General features: G+C 37.7%; 2 protein-coding genes across 2 annotated transcripts; one reads left to right on the top strand and one right to left on the bottom strand.

Annotated features, from left to right (window-relative positions):
- The first annotated feature begins 3,623 nt into the window (after positions 1-3,623).
- On the top strand, positions 3,624-5,590 carry LOC109237374 (protein NtpR-like). Its single transcript, XM_019403670.1, has 4 exons — positions 3,624-3,912; positions 3,999-4,729; positions 4,821-5,021; positions 5,178-5,590. The coding sequence occupies exons 1-4, from the start codon at positions 3,825-3,827 to the stop codon at positions 5,427-5,429; spliced, it is 1,272 nt and encodes a 423-aa protein (XP_019259215.1). The 5' UTR covers positions 3,624-3,824; the 3' UTR covers positions 5,430-5,590.
- A 627-nt stretch (positions 5,591-6,217) lies between these two features.
- Positions 6,218-17,038, bottom strand: LOC109237373 (probable kinetochore protein NUF2). Its single transcript, XM_019403669.1, has 11 exons — positions 16,739-17,038; positions 16,423-16,641; positions 16,211-16,301; positions 15,950-16,129; positions 14,935-15,024; positions 14,124-14,231; positions 13,136-13,189; positions 12,358-12,472; positions 12,125-12,282; positions 11,946-12,041; positions 6,218-6,552 (listed from the first exon to the last, which is right to left on the bottom strand). The coding sequence occupies exons 1-11, from the start codon at positions 16,918-16,920 to the stop codon at positions 6,481-6,483; spliced, it is 1,365 nt and encodes a 454-aa protein (XP_019259214.1). The 5' UTR covers positions 16,921-17,038; the 3' UTR covers positions 6,218-6,480.
- Positions 17,039-18,486: the final 1,448 nt, after the last annotated feature.

Raw genomic sequence — 18,486 nt, 5'->3', positions numbered from 1 at the left:
AACTTCGACTTGGCTCGAAGATGGACACCTTTCGACTGGTCTCTTGAGGGACACTAGTCGAACACAAAAAAAAATGGAATATAAGGACTCTTCCTGATGACGGATATTTGAGATAGTTTCTTGAGGGAAGTTAGTCTAGAGAAAATACCACAAAGATTTTTTTATTTTATTTTTAGGTAGTGTAGTAACTCCCCCTTGGTTTTTCTTTGGGCCACGGTTCTTTTCCAAGGGTTTAGCTTGAACCGGGTGTAGGTAGTCTTTGTTATTTTGTTTTTTTTTACTTTTTAGTTAGTATTGATGGGCTACGAGCCGAAATAGAAAGAGAAACCCTTGGCGTTAATACACCTGAACACAGTCGACACTAGAGTGTAGCGCCTAGTCTCAGTGGTTGACTCTTGCTAAAGTGCTTTAAATTTGTATGTTTGTAATTGACTTGAACACTCAAAAGAGAGTGTCTTGATTAACCAATCTGGAGTGAGTCATGTGCCATGTGTGTGTGAGATGTACTGTATTCTATGCTTTACATTTGATGCCTAGAACTTGCCCTGTGTGTTTGCAAAGCGAAATAGTAGCTTCATTCAGTCTTAGAAGTGATATAGGCATTTCTTTGTTAAGCCAGATATATAAAGTAAACCCACCTAGATGTAATACATCGTAGTTAACCCCGTTGAGCCTATAAGCCTGTTTCTTTGGCAACCACATTGCGAACCTTACCCAATTGTTTGAATAGCCATCTGTTTGAACCCCTTTTACCTCCCATGAGCACTTGAATGGCCTTGACATATGCAAAAGTTAAAGTGTGGGGTGGTGGTTTGGTTTTTGAGTGGAACCAATGAAATAGAGGAAAGGTGCAGTTTTGGAAGAGTAAAAGAAGAAGCGCCATGTAAAAATAAAATGAATAAATGTAGTAGTTGATAAGTGGTAGCTTGATACAAATGCACCTAAAGGAATGGGATGTTATAAAGAAGATGTGGTGGAACGTCTGGTTGACATAAGTATGATTTTGAAGGTTGATGTAATTGTATTAAAAGTGCTTAGGGAGGTTAGTCACTATATCCAAATATATCCTACCCATACCTTAGCCTACATTACAACCAAGTGAAGTCCTAATTGATCTTAGACTGAATAGGCTCGATTAGTAGAGTAGTACACTACGGGCAAGCCTATGGTGCATCTTTGTGGCATGTGAATGTTCTTTTTGAGAGTGAGCGAATTTTGTCCATCTGAGTTCCTAATTGTTCTTACCAATATTAATTGTGGAACTACTCTCTTGTGTGATGTGAGGGGCATGTGATTCACGAAGGAGAGGCAATTCTTGACTTCTGTATAGAGTGATTTGAGTAAGTACGAATATTGCACGGCACGTGAGATTCGACTTTTGAAGCAAAGGTTGTTCACTACTAGGTGCAACTTTGGTGAATTGTTCTTGGTGTGATACGTTAAGGGAAAAGCTTGGGGAAGGAACTTTAATAGAGTGTGGTGGATTGCTCGAGGACTAGCAATGATTTAAGTGTGCGGTGTTGATAATAGGCTACATAGACGATATTTACACCCTAATTATATCATGCTTTATTGTTGTTTTATAGGCTAAATACTAACAAAATGCTCTAATTGGTGTTCTTTTGCTTCGCAGGGACTAATCCAAGTTAGGAAGAACTATGGAGTGTTCTGGAGTCAATAATGTGAAGAAAACGTCCAATCAAGAAGCACCCGAGCGGAAAGAAGCAAAAAGTGGATTGGGTTTGAATCCACCGCGACCATGGTGGACCGCGGTGGGACCGCGGCAGGCCACAAACGCGAGGCAGAACGTTTGGCTCTCACCGCGGTCGCGCCGCGGCCGCGGTGAACTGTGCAATGCCCAGAACTTGTGGGACCAAAGTGTAACTCGGAAAAAACTTATTCCAAACCCTTATAAACTCAAAAAGCTCGCCCAAGAAAGGATCAAGCTTGTTTTTAGACTACTTTGGAGGCAAGAACAAGTGTGAGAAGATCAACCAAACATTAGAGTTTTTCTATCTCCTTTTATTTATTGCAATTACACATTATGAACAATTTAGTAGTTTTATCTTGCTCTGTTATGAGTAGCTAAACATTTGATCTAGGGTTGATGGAACCAATTGTTGGATGAAGTTTTGACTCAACTTTGTTATAATCGAGCCGGGTTTATTATATGATTGTTCAACTACGTTTTGTATGGTTTAATTGAATGGGCCCTTGATTAATCGTGTCTAATTGCCTTATGTTGCTTGAGAAAGAATATTAGGTTAGACTGCTGTTGAACAACACCACTTTTGGGTAATTGAAGAGATTCATTACTTGAACTTAAAAGTGGGGTTAGAGATAACGAAACTTTGGTGGGATAATTCAGAGTTGCACAAATTGTCAGCTAGAGTAGTTCGAGAGAATGCTCTAGTAAATTATCGTAGTTGATCGAGAGATAATTATGATAACCCATAGCTCATAATCCTCATAGAGTATTACGGCGAGATTATAGCAAAAGAGTTAAGACTTAAACTAGCAATTGGGGAAATCAATACCCTAGACCTTTTTACCATTGAATTATCTTTGATTTAGCATATTGTTATTTTTAATATCATTTGAAGTAGTTAAACAAAAACACAATCTTTATTGATAAAGATCTTGCATCTGGAAATTGTTTGAGTTGATAATAGCATTGCCAAGAATTGTAATAGATAGGTTAGTTCCCTGAGGATTCGACTCCGGACTTAAAACCGGATTATATTTGCAACGACCGCTTTGTCTTTTAGAAGACATAGTTGGGCGTGATCAAGTACCCAAAACAAGAAACTCGTGGAGGCTCACGCAATACTAAGCTAGAAAATTCGCAGTAATAGTAGTTAAAAATCCATGAAAATTAAAGTGGTGACCCTACTCTATGATAACAGTCTCTAGATGACTCCAGGGGAATGGAAGAGCCACTTAATTTTTGCAACTTAATAAAAAGACCTGAAGAAGACTCCTTGTCGGCCTAATCTTGGAATCAATCATAAGAGCAATTAATTTTGAGAAGTCTTAAATCCAAGGAATATTTAGCAAAAATATACACTTCAGCACAAAATCCATGAAGGAAAAAGATATGTCTTGCATATATACAGTATAATCACTTAATCATAGCTAAAAGATACTTATCTTTACTTAAGATTATATCGAGTAGAGGTCCTTAAACTTATATCGATATTAACTAATAATCATAATCAAACATGAGATAAATGTAATTTCAAATTTTATTTCGAAATTAGTTTCCCAACCAAATGACTCCTTAAAATTTAATTATTATCTAACTAGTGTAAACATATAAACACTTTCGAAATATACAAACTGCACGAGGTATTTTCACTCGTTCACAAAAATGTCCTGATGAGAAATTATTGCAATCTCTATACTTGATTTATTTTGCCGGAGAAAGGTTATCCGAATATAGGCAGATCCACATCAGCAATTCCTCAGCTTTGACCCGTCTTAGAAAAGTCTCCATTAATGTGCATTTATCCACGTGTTATCCAACATTAATTAGTATTTAACAAATCCTCAAAAGTTGTTTATTATTGGATCAAATCTTGTACTCTCTCCTAGTCACCTTATACACAACTATTAATAGACAATTACGCGACGATCATCTTATAAAACCCCACACTTTTTTCTCTTAACCGTTCACTAATTCAACTCTATGTTTCTCATTTCTCGCCCCCTAAATAGCTAAGCTTTATCTAAATTTGAATTTCAAACTCACTATATTATACCCCTTAATCTTCTTTTGTTTTTACAATTTAGATACAAAAAACAATAACAATTATATTACTGCCATGGCTGCCCATCTCTCAGTAGTTCTACCTCGTGTCCTCATCGTCTCTAGACGTACCGTTCGCAAGAACAAGTTCGTCGATTTTGTTGGTACGTTACTTCTTCGTCTTTTCTCTCTTCATTTTTCTCACATTTAAATGCAAAAAAATTTGTTGATATCATTGTTTTATTTTCAGGAGAATATCATCTTGATCTTATAGTAAGTTATGGAGCTGTACCTGTCATTGTACCTCGAGTTTCAGGGGTTCATATGTTATTAGACAGTTTTGAGCCAATTCATGGTGTTCTTCTATGTGAAGGAGAAGATATAGACCCTTCTCTATATAATGATGAACTCTCTGATCTTTCCTCTGAAGAATTAGAAGAAATCAGGAGATTACACGCTAGTGATACTGCAATTGACAAAGAAAAAGACACAATTGAACTAAGATTAGCTAAGCTTTGTCTAGAAAGGAACATACCTTATTTAGGTATATGCAGAGGTTCACAAGTACTAAATGTTGCATGTGGGGGCACCCTTTTACAAGATATAGGCAAAGAAATATCAATAAACCTACCTGAAAATCAGAGGGTAAGTCATATGGATTATGATAATTATGATGGTCATAGGCATGTGATCAACGTCGTCGCGAAAACGCCGTTGCACCATTGGTTTAAGGATTCTTTAGAAGATGAAAAAATGGAAATTTCAGTCAATAGTTATCACCATCAAGGAGTTAAAAAATTGGCTCAGAGGTTTGTTCCTATGGCATTTGCACCTGATGGTTTAATTGAAGGATTTTATGATCCAGATGCTTATAATCCTACAGAAGGTAAGTTTATTATGGGACTTCAATTTCATCCTGAACGAATGAGGCAATCAGATACTGATGAATTTGATTATCCTGGATGTACATTTGCTTATCAGGTAACAAGAAATTATCACGTGTATATATAATATAACTATATTATACTACTTAATATCTTATTCTTACAGTATGTTGAATGTAATTTGGCAGGAATTTGTGAAGGCTGTAGTTGCTTATCAAAAGAAGTTAATTAATAGAATCCAAAAACCATTGAAGCTTAATCAAGAAATGGAGAAAAAGAGGAAAATTATAGTCAGAAGTTTTTCCCTTGCTAGAGATATATATGAAAGAGGTCGAACGATGCAGCCATCTAAAACTGCTGACTTAGATGCAGGAGCAGAATTCCTTGAGGTAGGACATGATTCTCAGCAGCTTTACACCATATTTATACAAAGTTATGCACTACTAACGGCAGATTTAGGACGGGTTTTGTGGGTTCAACTAAACTTATTGACTCTATCACATAATTCAGCTGTGTAAAAAAACTTGATTATGTCAATTCTGCAGTCTAATACAGCACTGAGTTTGGCGCAAGAGGCAAGGTTAATGCAAATGGGAGCAACAGTAAGGAATGCATCATCCTATTTGGAGAAACTGAAGATGAATGAAGAGAAAGAGGCATTGGCGAGGAAAGTAATGGGGAAAATGTCAATGGAGCAACTATCTGATCTCAAGTCATTTTACCATATGATGGGACAGATTTGTTCAGAAGTTTTGGAGAAAAAACTCCAAGGAATTGTTAATGAAGTTGCCTTTTGAGATCTATATGCACGACTTCTCGGTTTTAAACTTTATTTGTTGTCAAGTTAATGTACTTGTAAAGTAATGTGAATGAAAATCCTTTTATGGATCAAATCACGTGTCGTAACTTAAGCAAATTAATGTTAAATGCATCAATTAGACATACAAAATTGAAACAATTTCTGTTTTGTTCTTTAACCATTTTTGCCCTAGTACTAAAAGCTGCACGTAGTACAATTAAATCAAGATAGATGGCGTTTGTCGTCAACTTCTTTTTCCGTTATACATTTTGGCAGATTGATGTAAAAGGATTTGAATTTGCTGGAGCAATCCATGCGTACGGACATATTAAGGGGTATTAATTTCATTTTATATCTGCCAATGACTATAAAAACATGAATACTATCTCATTTGATAGAGATTTTAATGTAATGCATACTTTGACAGTCAAATCAAAGTTGGGAGATTCGGGTAAAAAAAAATGTTTATTAAGGTAAATCAAAAAATGTAAAATTTTTGGTAAGAAACATAGAAATAAGTTGCCCCAATGGTCCAAAGACGGATAGCTAAGATTTCATGCAGTACATCCTCGAGCAACATTATATGCGATATCATGTAATATGTAATAACATGGTGCCTAACCAGAAGGCCTGTCGCTTCTCATTTCAGTCTTTAACTACTCCAGACTCATTCGTGGTAAAAGTTTTAAACAGCATATCTGAAGAGACTAAAGAAATTTAGGCTACGCAATCAATCGAGCGTCCATCTGTGTCTCAAGATAAGAAGAATTCGACAGAGGTGTAAAGTTGAGAGAAGAACCGAGCAATTAAAATGAATAAGCTAAGGCAAAATATAGACAACTGTATTAGAATTTCCAAACTGAGCAACAACCCATGCCTTTCAGTTATTACACGTTGCAGATCATAATATCATCTGAGTCATGAAGGTTTTCACCATTCCCGCTCTTTCCTAAGGGAGAAAATGGAGAGGGATATGGACACTCCAACCTGCTACTGTAGAACGGCTCTACTCTACTCCATAAAAATGACAGAATAATCGATCAGCTCCTTTAATCAACAACTGCCTGGTCCACTTCAGTGTGCGGTAGCAAGTCTGTGATTGAGCTTGAGTGCCGATAAAACTGACATAAGAGCAAGATTAATCAATCAAACATGATCAAGAAGACACTAAAATGCAGTTCTATTGCTTTTTAGATATCTATCACCGTGGCAAAAAACAGATACGCTATATTTGCGTCCTAAGTTAGTAATGAGAACATTACAGTGAAGCAATGCAAACCAAATAACTAAAGGAAAATTTAAGTAAAACAAAAAAGAAGTAACACAAATACAGCATAGACAAAGAAAACTCTTGGATCTACTGTTCAGAATCGAAAAGAGCAGAATCCATATACTAAGCCCATCTTCAAAAAGTGCTTCTCCTAAAAAGAAAGGTCAGAAGGAACTGAAAGAAAGTAATTGTGGCTGCCAAATGAAACTAAAAATAGTTAGTTGAAATGTGACTAAGCAACAAAGAAAAAAGAAACATGGTGAAAATGATCGCAGAAATGGATGCACAAGGAAGTAGTGCAGGAATCATTGTGTTTTGGGATATAAGAAGATGGAATTGCAAAGAAAAATTATTTGGGCTCCACCCTGTCACAGTATTTCTGAAGGAATCAAACACAGGTTTTAGCTGTATCTTTCCGGAGTTTATGGGCCTTGTAACAGGAAAGGAAGAAAGAACCGTGACAAGAGTTGGTAGAAATCAGTGATCTGGCAGAACTTTCATGGGCAATTGGAGGAGACTTCAATGCCGTAAGATTTCAGGACGAAAGAGCAGGGAGAACTGGGAGAATAATTGGCCTTGAAAGATGTTATGGAGAACAAAGGAACGCTTAAAGCAGCTTGCTTTGGTTGGATAGTAAGATGCTTGCGTCACTCAAGTTGCATTACAGAGAAGAGGCTGTTCTCTCTGCAGCAGGTGTATTTTATGTGAAGATGCAATTGAAACCAGCAATCATCTCCTTTTTTTGAGAAGGAACCAGCAATCATCTCCTTTTTCATTGCAAATTCACTTGGCAGAATTGGTCCCTATTTTTAAATATTTTTGGAGTTCTTTGGGTGATGCCCCAGGATGTGAGAAGTCCATTATGCATCACGAGGACTATATGGTTGGAAATAAATTAGTAGATGTTTCAAAGGGAGGATACAACACTCTTCTTTGTAAAGTATAGATGTCTAGAATCTTTGTATTCATGGTGTAGGTTTAATATGTTAGACAACCCAACCTTTCTTTTGGAATTTCTGGATGCAATGATGCTGTAACTATGTAGACAAACTTGATACTCTCTTTTGTACTTCTATAGTACCTCCCTGGTACTGTGACAATGCACGGGAGAAAAATCTTATATTGATTAAAGTGTTGTACAACCCTATTTATCTAGGTAATTACATAATAATAGGTATCTACTTTCCGATGTGGGACACTAAACATGACTAACTACTTAATACTCCCCCTCAAGCCGGTGCATATAATCAAATGTACCGAGCTTGTTACAGATGTAACTAATACGAGAACCAGTAAGAGACTTAGTGAAAATATATGCTAGCTGATCATTCGACTTTACAAACTTTGTAACAATATCTCCTGAGAGTATCTTTTCTCTGACAAAGTGACAGTCGATCTCGATATGTTTAGTCCTCTCATGGAACACCGGATTTGACGCAATATGAAAAGCAGCTTGATAATCACACACCAGTTCCATCTTGCTGATTTCTCCGAACTTCAACTCCCTGAGCAACTGCTTGATCCAAACTAGCTCACAGGTTGCCATAGCCATGGCCCGATATTCGGCTTCGGCGCTAGATCGAGCAACTACATTCTGTTTCTTGCTCTTCCAAGAGACCAAATTAGCTCCTACTAAAACACCATATCCAGACGTAGAACGTCTATCACAAGGCGATCCTGCCCAATCAGCATCTGTATACCCAACAATCTGCTCGTGGCCTCGATCCTCGAATAGTAACCCTTTGCCTGGAGCTGACTTTATATACCGAAGAATGCGAACAATTGCATCCCAGTGACGATCACAGGGAGAATCCATAAACTGACTTACAACACTCACCGGAAAAGAAATGTCAGGTCTAGTCACTGTGAGGTAATTCAATTTGCCAACCAACCTCCTATATCTCGTAGGATCTCTAAGAGGCTCCCCTTATCCAGGCAGAAGATTAGCATTCAGATCCATAGGAGTGTCAACAGGTTTACAGCCTATCATTCCAGTCTCCTCAAGAATGTATAAAGCATACTTCTGCTGTGAAATAACAATACTTGAGCTAGACTGAGCGACTCCTCAAGATCACCGTGGAGGAAAGCATTCTTAATGTCTAACTGATAAAGAGGCCAATGACGTACAGCAGCCATGGACAAGAAGAGACGAACAGATGCTACTTTAGCCACAGGAGAGAAAGTGTCACTATAATCAAGCCCAAAAATCTGAGTGCATCCTTTTGCAACAAGACGAGCCTTAAGACGATCAACCTGGCCATCCGGGCCGACTTTGAGTGCATAAACCCAATGACAACCAACAGTAGACTTACCTGTAGGAAGAGGAACAAGCTCCCAAGTGCCACTCGCATGTAAAGCGGACATCTCCTCAATCATAGCTTGTCGCCATCCTGGATGAGATAGTGCCTTACATGTAGACTTTGGAATAGAAACAGTTGACAAAGATGATATAAAAGCATGATGAGGTGATGACAAACGATGATAACTTAAACCGACGTAACGGGGATTAGGATTAAGAGTGGATCGTACACCTTTGCGGAGTGCAATTGGTTGACTAAGAGGAGACAAGTCCGCAGTAGGTGCAGAATCTGATGCAGGACGTGAATCACCTGGGCCTGATGCTGGATGTGGACGACGATGATAAGTCAAGAGTGGTGGAGTTGCAGAAGGTTAAACTGGACTAGGTGGTGGAACTGGAGCTATAGGTGGTGGAGCTGCAACTGGAGCAGTAGGTGGTGGAGCTGCAACTAGAGCAGTAGATGGTGGAGCTGGAGTTGTAGAGGAAGATGAATGGAAGATAGTGACTGAATCTCCAAAAGATAACTGGTAGCACCTCAGAAATATCTAAGTGATTACCTGGACCTGTGAAGTATGATTGGGTTTCAAAGAAGGTAACATCAGCAGACATAAGGTACCGCTGGAGGTCATGAGAATAGCATCGATACCCCTTTTGCTTTCTCGAGTAACCCAAAAATACACACTTAAGAGTACGAGGAGCTAACTTATCTTTTCCTGGAGTAAGGTTATGAACAAAACACGTGCTTCAAAAGACACGGGGCGGAAGACAGAAGAAAGGTAAGTGGGTAAACAGGACAGAGAATGGAACTTGATTCTGGATAGGTGAAGATGGCATAAGATTAATAAGATAGCAAGATGTAAGAACTGCATCCCCTAAAAACGCAAACGGAGCATGACATTGTATGAGTAGGGTACGAGCAGTTTCAATAAGATGTCTATTCTTTCTTTCAGCTACCCCATTTTGTTGAGATGTATACGGACAAGATGTTTGATGAATAATCCCATGAGAGTTCATAAACTGCTGAAATGGGGAAGACAAATACTCTAGGGCATTATCACTACGAAATGTACGGATAGAAACCCCAAATTGATTTTGAATTTCAGCGTGGAAGGTCTGGAAAATAGAAAACAACTCAGACCGATTTTTCATCAAAAATATCCAAGTGCACCTAGAATAATCATCAATGAAACTGACAAAGTAGCGGAATCCCAAGGTAGAACTGACCGGACTAAGACCCCAAACATCTGAATGGACTAAAGTAAAAGGTGACTCGGCTCTATTATCAAGACGCCGAGGGAAATGGGAGCAGGTATGCTTACCGAGCTAACATGACTCATACTCTAGAGTGGACAAAAGAGATAAGCCAGGTACCATTTTCTGAAGTTCTGACAAACTGGGATGTCCCAACCGTTTATGTAATAAATCTGGTGACTCGGTAACAAGACAAGTTATTGAAGGAATACAAGATGTGAGTCAATGTGACTTTGCAAGGATAAGATAATAAAATCCATCTGATTCACGTCTGGTACCAATGATTTGCCCCGTACTGCGTTCCTGTATAAAAATAAGGTCATCAAGAAATAAAACATCAGATTTAAGTGATTTGGCTAAGCGACTAACGGCTATGAGATTAAAAGGACTACCGGGAACATAAAGAACTGAATCTAAAGGTAAGGAAGGAAGTGCACTTGCTTGACCTATTGCAGTTGCCATGGTTTGGGAGTTGAGACCCATTGGCCATTATGACTGTTGGAAGCGATTGAGAATATGAAATACCAGCGAAAAGAGATTTGTTACCAGAAATATGATCAGATGCACCTGAATCAATGACCCAAGACTTAGAAGTTAAAGATTGGGAGACACAAGTCACACCACTATCTCTTTTAACAACGGAAGCTATCCCTGAAGATGTCTGTTTACATGCTTTGTACTGAAGGAACTCAACATAATCCAGTAAAGAAACAATCTAGATTGGATTCAATGCATTGGATTCAACGGATTGTGAGTTAAATGCTTTAGATATGAATGCCATTATAATGTTGCACCGGAAAAAGCAGTTTTTTTTTCTGAAAATTACTGTTCACGCCGGAAAAATCACTATTCGCGCCGCAAATATATAAAAGTGGTCGGAATTTGATTGAATTGGATGGGTAGGCTCGGAATTGCAAGGGGAACAAGCTGTCCTGAAGAGTCGTCGCCAAAAAATGGATGGAAGGTGCCCCACGCACCGGCGCGTGCGTAGATTTTTTTATGGGTTGGTCGCCGGAGGCCGCTCTACTTCGTGGTGGTGTTGGTTTTTGCACAACACTGTCCAAAAGTGGATTTTTAGTTGCGGCAGACCTGTGTTTGCCGGAAAAGACTTCCGGTTGACTGATTTCTCTTCCCAGAGTCGCTGGAATTTATGCACAACGATAAATCTCTCACGATTGCTCTGATACCATGTGAGAATGCACGGGAGAAAAATCTTATATTGATTAAAGTGTTGTACAACCCTATTTATATAGGTAATTACATAAAAATAGGTATCTACTTCCCGACGTGGGACACTAAACCATGACTAACTACTTAACAGGTACGATTTATTAATAAAATACCTTACTTTATCAAAAAAAGCATAGACTAGTAGGGTTTGAGTCAGAAGTCCAACTCTTCTCAACCAAACAAGCACATTAGCTAAGTTGCCCTTCCTGCAATCTGCTTATAGTGTAGCTAACCCATAGGGAAGAACGCCAAAAGGAAAATAAACGAGAGAGAGAGGGGGGGGTTTTTTTTTTTTTTAGGGGGGGGGGGGGCAGAGACAGACAGATGGACAGAAAAAGATCCAGATAATAGTAAACAGATATAAACACAGCCATCGGCCTCAATTATATTAGCTCCCATTGTTTGAATCCCCATCTGGATTACCAAAATAAATATGTAGAAGATAGATGTCGAGGGAATTGTACCTCTGCCACAACTTCTTCGCAATGACGGGCCAACTCTTGGCATTTAGATGCTCCAGACTCCCTTACTGAGTTAATTTTTGCAGTTACTGCATCCGCCTAATGAAAAAGGTGGTATTTAAGTACGGAGCAAACCTGAACAAGATATACTGTTTTAGCAAATAAAGACATGATAACAGTACCTCTGCAAGCACACCTTCCACCTCTTTTTGCCTTGCTTCAAGACCATGCCTCTTTGATTCCGTTTCCAAATTAAGATTTTTCATTTCTTTGGCAGCCTCCTCACAACTAAGATCTCTTTCTTTCTTTAATTGCTTTCTTAATTCTTCCAGTTGGTCCGCTAGAAAAGATATGAATTTAGCGTTGGAGGTAAGAGGAAATTACAGATGAAAGTAATAAAACAGCTAACGGCTACCTTTTCCTTGCCTTTCAACTAGTTTAGCTTCAAGGGATTTGTCCAGTACTTCCTCGTCACTCAGCTTTTGTTTGAGAACCTTAATATCTTTCTCAATAGATTTAGCTGAATTAACCTGTCAGTATCATTCATATTATTTAGGTAAAAATGTAAAGGGATTCATGACTGCTTTGCGTAGAATAATGACTATCAAGGACAAAAAAAGAGTAGAACTCTAGACAACCAGGGTCTATAGCGAGTAACTCTCACAACTTTAAATTTCACCATAATCATTCTTAGACTCCGTCGTGTTTTCCTTCTTTTTTCTGATAAAAAGGAAGCAATATAAAACCAAAAGGAGAAATTAAGTGGGCATATGTTGATGTGAAATTCGGACAGTTCCATGTCATCAACGGAGATTCAGAATATTTGACATCTTATATGAGAATGCACAAGGATTTAGTTCAAGTCTTCATACATGGACTTGAACATAGAAATAATTCATATATATTTCTCAGCCCCATTATACACATGTTAGCTATCCATAAATTATTCCTTCTCATTCTACTGAACTAACTTTTCACTCGTTTCCATACAAACATGCATTCAAGTAAAATAAATTTTTAATGGAAATTAAGAGGTATCCTCTGAAAAAATACAGAAGAGCTATGACAAATTACTAATTGAACAAAAGAGCTAAGAAAAACTCTATCTTCATGAAAAATTACTAATCAAACAAAAGAGCTAAGAAAAACTCTATCTCAAAGCAAGTCATGCAAATACAGCAGAAAATGATAACCTGCTCCTGTATAGCCTGCATCTGATTGAAGTGCTTGGACATTTTTTGGTGAGCCTGATATTGAAAAGACAAGATTCAACAATAATTAAGAAAACAAGTAAAAGCAAAATGAGAGTGAATGTCACCCAAACATTTCCACTCAAAGTTGTAAATCTTAACAATTTCAATGCAACTGGTATGAGGGTAATAGTTTTCTCATGCAAGTGTACATGTCATAAATTAGTTCTAATCATCCCAGCAAACTCTTCTTCAGAATGAGAAAAATTGAATGCAGACGGTACATTCACTCAAATTCTTTCTTTCGCAATTTTCTATTTTCCCTTCTCAAGAAATAGTTTACGACATGTCTAGCAGCAAACTGTCCACACATGCCAATCAAATATTCTTACCTCGTATAATAAGCTGCTAAGACCTAGTAAACAATTATCCAATCAATTGGACGCATGACTAAACAGTTTGTGGCTTTTTACTCGTGCAATGTAGAAAAGGGTGATTTAGCCAATAGGCTGTTTCTTCCTGGCCAAGTAGCACATTCGTGCAAAAGGGGATGTCGGGTGATTTGGCCAATAGGCTGTTTCTTCCTGGCCAAGTAGCATATTCGTGCAAAAGGAGATGTCATGACTCATGAGGCACTCATGCAAGGAGTAAACCACTCGAATAAGAGGTTAGTACACAATTCCACCTTTTACATATCTCCAAAAAGTTCTGCAAATTTTCTTTTATATAATTACTAGTTTTCTTGTCAAAGATTTTCCTGTTCTACTTAAAACCAGTAATGTAGAATCAAGGAGTTACTATGTATACAGTTATTAATTGATCAGAAATCAAAGTTCAAACAAACTCAAACAGGTTGAAAAAAGATTATAAATTATGAGTATGAAAGCAAATGGACGCTTGATTTCTTCTAGTTAAGCATTGATACTAGTATAGAGTACTTATTAGTTATTACACGGTAGGAAAGTAATATAGCATTTTGCATGTGAAGTACCTTTGTATAAACCTCAAGAATGGAAGTTTTATTTTGAAAAGACTGCATTGCTGCTCTTTCAGCATTCCTTGCCTCAGCTTGAAATGATTTCTTTTCCTCCAGTGCTCTCTAAAAATTTCAAATAGTAAAAAAATAACACTTCAAATGTGGGAAAAGCTGTAGTAACCTGATATCAGAGGAGCAAGTGCAGAAAATTTTGTGATTAATCTCACCAATAGAATCTGTACTGATCTAACTAAAAGACAGGTAGAGTTATTGAAACCAAGCCACATGCAGCAAAGAACCAAGTGATATTGTTTTTGCAAATAAAGATCGAGAATCTTAGCACTTCTTCGAGAAAGCTTAGCTACTAAAGTAGAGATTCAAAATTTTCAAGAAAACTTGAATTACCAACACAGAAACAAAGTCTACTGCTTAACAATTTTGACCGTGTACTTCTAGAACAATTCAACCATGAACCTTAGCTTGCGCCGTGCAGTCCAGTTCAATCTAACCAGCAGAAAAGAACAAAGGAAGATATGTCATATGCAGGGTACTATACTACCACTAGACAACTGGTGCAGGCAGATATGTCATAGGTTCACCAAAGAAAAATAAAAGCAAACAAATCCAGTTTAGAAACTTTAGCTTCAGCATGTAAACAGTCATATTTGTAATTGAATTCGAAATAAATATACCTGCATGCATAATGTCATCAAACCCTTGCCTTGACAAATAACAAATCACATCCTTGGAACAAGATATCTAGAAGATATAGTTGACGCAGATACTCAATTTAAACAAGCTCAAGGGTCCATAATAAAACTCATACCTGAAGCTTAACCGGAGATTGGACAATCTTAGAACGTAAATTGGCATTTTCATGAACAGCTTGTACCAACGCAAAGTCTGCATTAGAAATCTGGAAGGAGGCGCAAATGCAAATGTTATATTAGCTTAGAAACAGATACTGCCTCTATCTCAGTTTATGCACTTTCCTTTTCAATCTGTTCCAAAAAAAATAGAACCTTTCTATTTTAGAAACAATTTAGCTTTGAAATTCGCATTTTACCCTTAGTGATATGATTTATAGCCATACAAATTTCTATGACTTGTTTTGCACTACTAAGTTTCAAAGTCTTTCTTTCTCTCTTAAACTCCGTGCTCAATCAGATTGTATTGCATAAAATGGGACGGAGAGAATATCTTTTTGGAACCAGCATGAATCCTAAATAAATATTAAAATATCAATGTAATCACATTTAAATTGCCCGGAGGAAAATGTAGATAAGAGGAAATATTACTAAAGTCTCAAATATACTAGCGAAGAGCAACGCTCTAGCTTGTATTGAATAATAACAACCGGACCAAGGGTATAGCCTAGCGGTCAATGAGATCAGCAAAAATCATGGAAGACCAGGGTTCGAATGCCAACAGAGACACAAAAGCATTAGACATTATTTGCCATCTAACTAAACCTTGGTAGGTAGAGTTACTCGGTACTTCTGTTGGGAAGTAGCAAATACCTGTTGAAATAGTCGAGGTGCGTATAAGATGCGCAGACACTACTATTATACAATCAAAACTACATTTCAATTAGAAGTAAGTTGTGGTCGGTAATACCAATCCCCATTGACCATGTCGCTTCATTTAAACTCATCTCATAATAATATTATACAAAATAAAAATAAAAGGTAGTAGAAGTTCTCTACATTTTCTACTAGCATATAAATCTTTGACGGGACTAAAAAGAACCCTGAAAACGTAAGAAGTAAAGTAAGGCAACACCATGACAATCAGCACTTCGTGAAGAAAATATGATATTAGAAGGAGCCCAAACAACTAACCTTCTCATCCATCTCTTTAGTCCTCTCCTTAAGTTTTTTTAATGAGGCTTTCAAGGACATTTGGTGATTGTTAAGACCAGAAATGGTTTGCCTCAGTTCCTTAACATTAGACTCTATTTCTTGAACCAGAGGCATCTCCCTTTCTCTTGATTCAGTATATTCTGCAATCTCTTCATCTATCTGCGAGGCACAGTGTAAGTAACTCAAGAGCAACTCTGAGAAACAAGCTTCCAGTCAAAAAGTTTTTACAACTTGAGATACCTCAGATATTCTAGCCTCCAAAGCTCGTCGTTGCTCATCAATGAGAGTCAGCTCTTCCACAATCGGACTTATAGCACTTAATTTAGTGTCCCTATATTTATCAAGGACATATTAAGAAGAAAAATCATATGTTTGCCTCAGCACTAATAAAACGAATTAAATTTGGCTACAGTTGTTCCAGAAAAAAAAAAGAACGGGAGAGAGAAATGAACCTGTGAAGAGAAAAATTGAGCATGGCACCAACAAAGAACCTGGTGCGTTCAGGGTCAGGCTTGATTATATCCCTGAGAGTAAATGGCTCGGGACAATCTAAAGTAGTCAACGTCTCCCGTATCTTATGAAACAAATTCATGATCCGAAACGAGTCCACATGAACATCCGGGTTCTCTAGGTGCTCCAGAGCTGAAAAATCCACCTGGTCATCATCTTCCCTAGCAACCAAAAAAAAAAAAAAATCAGAAAAATAATGAAAAGGATTAGGGCTTTTGCCCGAGGTGGGGAGGCTGGGGTGGAAGAAATGTACTGAACTGGAGAGAGTCGACATGGAGAAGAACGGTGGAGTAGAGGTTGATGACGAAGTCGGGAGTGGGTTTAAGGAGATCGTGGTCGGAGACGATGGCTAATTGAGATTCGGCTAATACAGCGATGATGTCTTGCCGGGAGAGCGTTGGATAATCAAATCTCGACATTAAGGAAACTGTGGAGACCATTTGGTAGTGCCCCTTTTTTAGTTGTGGAGGGTTATCGGTGGTGTGCCAGTTGAGTAGCACAGACACACACTACGGCAACAAGTTCTTCCCGCCCATAACAAATGGAAGAGGGTTTTTTTATTCAAATTTTAATTTCCAATTAAAGAGCGGATATTTTCCTATTATTCCGTTTCAAATAGTGGCTAATCTAATAGCAGAAGTCAAAAATATTTATTTTTTAATTTCTTCCCAAATAAAAGGAAGAGGACAAAAAAGGAACACTAAACTTACACAAATGTCCAAATAAGTCTCAACTTACTAACTTTTAGCCATTAGTCATACACTTACCAAAACTACCCAAACACATATAAAAATTGAAAACCAAATAAATAAGGTTCTTTCTCTCAAAGCAAAAAAGGATCTTTTTCCATGAGTATAGTTGAAATTCATTGAAACATATAGATAAGTCAAAATACAAAATTTGAGGAAGATTGGAGTTGATTTGGACTGATTTTGTATCAAAACTCGTAATCAAATCAAGTTCAAAAAATTCTTCCGCGACACATGTATCAAACATGTATCACGCATGTATCTCACATACATGTATACATGTTGGCCCAAGTTCAGATGAAGTTTTGAAGACTAACAAATGAACTCAGTCATGGACCAGGTTCATCATGTGAGACACAGTGATTATCTACTTATACATGTGAGATGCACGTGAAGAAGATAAGTCTCAAGGATCAAGCAGCAATATCTTCTGAATTGATCGAAAAGGTTGCATAAGGGATAAGGAGATGATGTCTCCTAATGTGAAGAGAACTTAATCCGGATCAAGGATAAGGGTTGGAGTTTGTATTGTTGTAGGACTCAAATTCGACAAGGGATCAGCTATTAAGTCTCAATCAAACTCTGATTACTAACTCATTAAATAACAATGATTGTTCTCTTTTACAGGTGTTGCACAAACGCAAAAGTAAAACTAAATTGAGAGCAAAAGAGCGAGGCAATTTTGCAAGCAATTTATGTGAGATTCAAGTGTGCATTCCTGAAGCTACTTGGACAAGATAGAAGAACCAATTCTATTGTGTTTATTCTTATTCTAGTTCAATTGTAGTAGGTGGTTTAAAGTTGTACCTTTCCAACTTTCATAGAAGCAATTGTATTAGGTACTTTGAGTATTCAAGTTAGAGTTAACTTGAAAGTGTCGCAGTAGTTGAGGCTGTGTGCCACGCTGGGATTAGAGTTTAATCCTTAGGTTTACAGGAGTTTTGTAAATGCTGTTTTTGGCTCAGTGATTTTAGTGGAAGTTTGGGAAAATCCTACTGAGTAGTAGGTCGTGGTTTTTTCACCTTTTGAGCCAGGTGTTTTCCACGTAAAAATCTCTGAGTTCTTTATTTTATGCACTTTTAATTCCGCAAACAGTAGTAGTAAGTAACCAGGTTCTTCTAGAGCGAAAATTGGGTACCACACAAATTACCTCCCCCCCCCCCCGTCTCTTGTGTGGTATTGGCGTTTAGAACATCAATTGGTATCAGAGCAGGTTATCCTTGAAGAGGCTAACACCTTAGGAAAAGATCAACATGA

Source organism: Nicotiana attenuata, unplaced genomic scaffold, assembly GCF_001879085.1.
Source record: "Nicotiana attenuata strain UT unplaced genomic scaffold, NIATTr2, whole genome shotgun sequence".
Taxonomy (NCBI): domain Eukaryota; kingdom Viridiplantae; phylum Streptophyta; class Magnoliopsida; order Solanales; family Solanaceae; genus Nicotiana; species Nicotiana attenuata.
The sequence above is the reverse complement of the archived record's forward strand: the minus strand, read 5'-3'. Positions and strand labels throughout refer to the sequence as shown.